The following is a 4,771-nucleotide window of genomic DNA, read 5'->3' as shown; positions in this document are numbered from 1 at the left end:
ATGACTTAGTTGAGTTGTATTCATACTCAAAGCCAATCTTCAAATTCTTGGGTTATGTGATCGATATTGACTTTAAATTAAGACATGGTTGTTCAAATCAACGTTTGTTTGCATATACATCTGGTTGAGACTAGATGCAATCATCATGATCTTATAGTTGAGATGTGTTTGAAGGATCGATGTGTTTGTATGGACACGATCATTCGAACAACCATATCTAATATTTTATTAATTTTTTTCTCAAAATTCATTGTTTCATATTTTGCCCTTCATACTTCTTAGAACACAAAAATCGGTTGAGGTTGACAAAGTGTGATTATTAAGCTTTGAAAGTCTGTTTAGAAAAGTTGTGGGTCTAAACAAACGAGTATATTTAGACAATAGATACGAAAAGTACAATCTAATAACAAAGATGTTTTTGTACAAGTTACCCATCCTTCTATAGAATATCATCTCTAAGAGTTGGATATTGAAAATTAAAAAAAAAAAAAAAACAATTATGGAATATAAGATCGAACCAGAGTAATAACTTTCTTTGTTAAAAAAATGAAAACTTTCTTTAATATTCAAAGATTTGAATATCAACTTTTACGTGTAAATTGATATATTGTTTAAAAGAAAGATTCATCAGAACGGTAGCAATAGCATATTGGTAGACAATAGTATAAGGTTAATATTGAAATTTTGTAAAAATATTCCCATCTTTATTCTTCAATTTATTACAATAAAATTTGGTGGTGACAGGGGAGGGACAACACAGATCATCCCTTACCTTATCTTCTTCTGCATATGGACGACCCTATTAAATTTATTTTTGTTTGTTTCATGTAGTTCCATAGAGAGCACTTTGAAAAATCACTTTCGAAAGTATTGGTAAAGGCGTAGAAGTATTAGACTTTCTAAAACTTTCACTCGGATCTTTAGATATCAAATAGAGATGAACTTAACTTATAATTTAAGTTATTTTTAGGCAAAGTTCGATAGGAAACTACAATTGTAGTTTAACATAGATATCCTAACCAATTATCTCATTGATTTTTACGAAATTTGCTTAACGAGTGTGGATATCAATTTAGATCAAGCCTCCAACTGTGAGTATACATTGAAAGATTGTAATTTGTAATAGAACAATCTGAATGAAATCAAAATCAAGATTACCTAATCGTTCTACACATCTCAAAACAAATGAGATTCTTCAATCAAACTCGACAAAGGGCTACCACAAACATTCATTGTGGTAAAATAACTTCTACCAACATTCAAGTATCCTGATGTTCTTAAACAATTGAAACAGAACAAACCCTCTGAGAAATCAAATCAAATTCTTGCTCAATTGCAACCAGAAAAGCATACACGAGGAATGAATGTCATTAACTTCTATTCATTACAAAACAGGAAAAAAAATCAACTGTGAAGTCACAAATTATGTTCCTGACCACATAATAAACAGTGTCTATAATTCGGGTTTACCTCTATTGACGACGTTTTTTTGATGATACAGCACTTGCAAACACAACATGACCCCCCCACCCCCCACCCCAAAAAAAAAAAAAGAAAAAAGAAAAAAAGAAAACTGAAGATGTACTGACCTGAAAAAAACATGAGTGGGATTTGATATCCACTTCCATAAGAATCTTATCAGCTCTATTCTATATGTTCCTGTAATCATCGTCTTTAGCTTTACCAATGTGTTGACCAGCCATCTGTATGAGCTACTCCAAGTAATTCAAATATTCATCATTTGAGGAAACCAGGAACTACCTTGTGGGGTGTATTTCAGATGCTACCTAATCATACAACCATCTTTTTATTACTTGGGAAAAAGATGTAAGGATAATGGATTCAGGATTACAATTGTTTCTTTCATAAGTAGCCAAGTATGCAAATAAACAAAAATTACAGGTTATGTGGCCAAAGAAGAAATGAGTTTTGACTCTAGAGGGTATATTTATAAGGTCTTTATGACAATAAAACCATGTAAGTATCACTACTCCCATGGAGAAATGGGGAGGATCCAATAAGATCCAGACAACCATTGAGAATTAGGTTCATTGTTACAAACCTCAGAGAAAGCCTCCCTCTGACCATGTACCACCACCTGCTTTTCCGTTCTGACCGACGGTTTTCCGATCAGATGCTTGATAATAGTGATCATATCCATCATCTTTTTGGTCATCCCAGCCAGCCCAGCCATCATTACTATTATTATTATTATTATGGGTTCCACTCACTTTGGTTGTTGTTTCCTCTTTCCTGTTGTCTTTGGTATCCCAATCATCCCAAGAACTTGAGTTGTAAGAATTATTGTGATGTCCACTTCCTGACGACTGTCCTGTTCCAGAAGAAGAATTCCATCCTTTGTTATCATGTTCAAATTCTTGATAATATCCATTTTTCTCATTCTCGTTCCGTTGCCATCCATCATTCTTCCAGTTCATGCCATCTTTGGCATACTCTTCAACCTTCTGTGAAGCCATTGCCATTACACCTCTCATAATTCCCCATGTCCTTTGCCCAATTTCTGTTGTTTTTGCTGTGACAACATTGACGGTTTCATTTACTTTGTAATCATAGCCACCCTCCTTCACCTGTAAAAAGAATTTACAAATGTACATTTGGGAGGATAACAATTTCAGTACCAAACAAAACTTAGCTCCCATGGGATCAGGTAACAAATCATTGCTGCCTAAAAGATGCAAGAAAAAAGGTGCATACCAAACAGAAGCAAAGTACAAGTAGTCACGAAATCATTATAACCACAATGCGATTGAAGGGTTTTCAAGGAAAAGAAAAGGCAAACTAGACAAATACCAAAACTAAGTCATTTCCACACATAATAACGCTCCTCTGCATTTTTTTTTTGTAGAGTAAGATGTAAACATGGATAATATCTTTTCAAAAGCAGAAGATGACATATTCAATATGAAGTACCCTACCAACAATACAACTCTTGTAATTTGCAATATCATCAATTTCAGTTCAATTTCATTAGAGTAAGTGCTAACATCAATCTGAAAGAAAGTACCTTGGTAGTCAGCTCTTTTGTGCCAGCTTGAACAGCATTTACAGCCGATTGAGCCGCAGAAGCAGCGACCAGAGATAATTTACCAAACCCCTGAAATGAAACGATGCATTCATTGTTCAACTTTAAATGAAAATTCATAACATAAACACAAAACCAAACAGAAAATATTGATCACACAACAACATAATACCTGAGAAACAACAGAGAAAACATCATTTTGTGGATCGTTCCTTCGAGCAGGTGTAGGACTCGACCCAAATCCAACATACTTTCCACCTTGTGATGGTGGAATTCCTTCAGGCCTTGAATCATTCTCAGCAATTTTCCGGGCAAAAAAATTATCTTTATTTGCAGCAGAAGCCTCCAATTGAGCCCGTGTATAAATATCCTCAGTCGATCTAGACCTAGACGGCATCCCTCCGCCGCCCGTCCCTCGAACATCGCCGGTTGATTGGTTACGCCTCATATCACTAGAAGATCTAAAATTATCGTCGTTATCCCAACTATCCCAACCTCCATTATTGACCTTACTCCCTCCTCCACCAGCACTTTGCGCTAATGGAGGCCTAGATTTCCCTACTCCAATATTCTCCTTCACCGCTGGTGGATCCTTCCAAGATCGACCCTCAGCAAGAGCTTGAATTCGATCCCTATAAACCCCAGCCGCACTGGTATTGTATTTGGTTACAATATCAGTCTCCTTGGGTATTCCATACTGGGCAAGGAAAGCATTAAGCTGCTCATTACCTCCAGCCTCCATCTTCTTGATCTGGATCTCAGACCAAGAATCCATAGTAACAGATCTAACAAAAGAGATATGAACACCAAGTCCACGATGCTTCCCGGAACATTCCAAACACATGAAAACCCCATAAGAAACAGAAGCCCATTGGGGATTCTTTTGGGAACAATCAACACAGATCTTATTCCCCGGCCGCGATTGAAGGTCCCGTAGCCGCCGTGACGCCGCCATTAAGATCAGATCCAATTGGGTATTCAACAAATTTAAAAAGGTAAAATCGGAAGAAAATCCAAACTCAGAAAAATGTAAAAATCAAAATCAAAACTTGTTGAATAATAATAATGTTCAAAAAGAAAAAAAGAGGTGGGATTGATTATGAAGGGAAAGGGGCCGCCGATTAGGGCGCAACCTTAAATTTCAAATCAGTTTCTTCTCTGGTTGCTTCAACCTCTTCCTCTTTCGCCGCGACACCGACACCCTCCACAAATCGTCAAAAGCTCCTCCTTTTTAGCGTTCTGTTTTTATAAACAAAAAAAAAATAAGGGAACCGAATTAAAGCTTTCATATACCCAAATAAATAAATAAATAAATAAATAAAATCCATTCACACTAATATATATATATATACACACACAAACATATATGATATATATTGTGTACGTATTTGTAAGTTTAGTATAAATAATAATTTTTCAAAAAAAAAAAAACAGTATAAATAATAAAATAAATAAAGTAAATTCTAATCTTTGAATATGTCTTTTCAATTCCTCATTCCTATTTTACTTTTGGACTTCTTATTCCCTTTCCTAATCTAAATGTATTTTCCTATGAATTCCATTTTTTCTCTCTCTTTTATCATAATTTCCTTTTCTCATTGAAATTGATTTATATTTTTTGCCTACCAAGGGCAAAAATTCAAAATAAAGACTAAAATTTACTTACTAAAGTTATGTTCACCGTTTGTTTTTGTGGTTGGTTTTGATTTTATATTTATCTAACCATTT

The 4,771-nt window shown here is 34.9% G+C and overlaps 1 protein-coding gene across 1 annotated transcript; it reads right to left on the bottom strand.

Annotated features, from left to right (window-relative positions):
• Positions 1-1,312: 1,312 nt before the first annotated feature.
• Positions 1,313-4,335, bottom strand: LOC103486399 (ADP-ribosylation factor GTPase-activating protein AGD7). Its single transcript, XM_008444343.3, has 4 exons — positions 3,216-4,335; positions 3,026-3,115; positions 2,063-2,588; positions 1,313-1,787 (listed from the first exon to the last, which is right to left on the bottom strand). Exons 1-3 carry the CDS (start codon positions 3,996-3,998, stop codon positions 2,064-2,066), a joined length of 1,398 nt encoding a protein of 465 aa, XP_008442565.2. The 5' UTR covers positions 3,999-4,335; the 3' UTR covers positions 1,313-1,787; position 2,063.
• Positions 4,336-4,771: the final 436 nt, after the last annotated feature.

The sequence above is a fragment of the Cucumis melo genome, chromosome 4 (assembly GCF_025177605.1).
Source record: "Cucumis melo cultivar AY chromosome 4, USDA_Cmelo_AY_1.0, whole genome shotgun sequence".
In the NCBI taxonomy this organism is placed as follows: domain Eukaryota; kingdom Viridiplantae; phylum Streptophyta; class Magnoliopsida; order Cucurbitales; family Cucurbitaceae; genus Cucumis; species Cucumis melo.
This window is presented reverse-complemented; position numbering and strand designations above follow the sequence as displayed.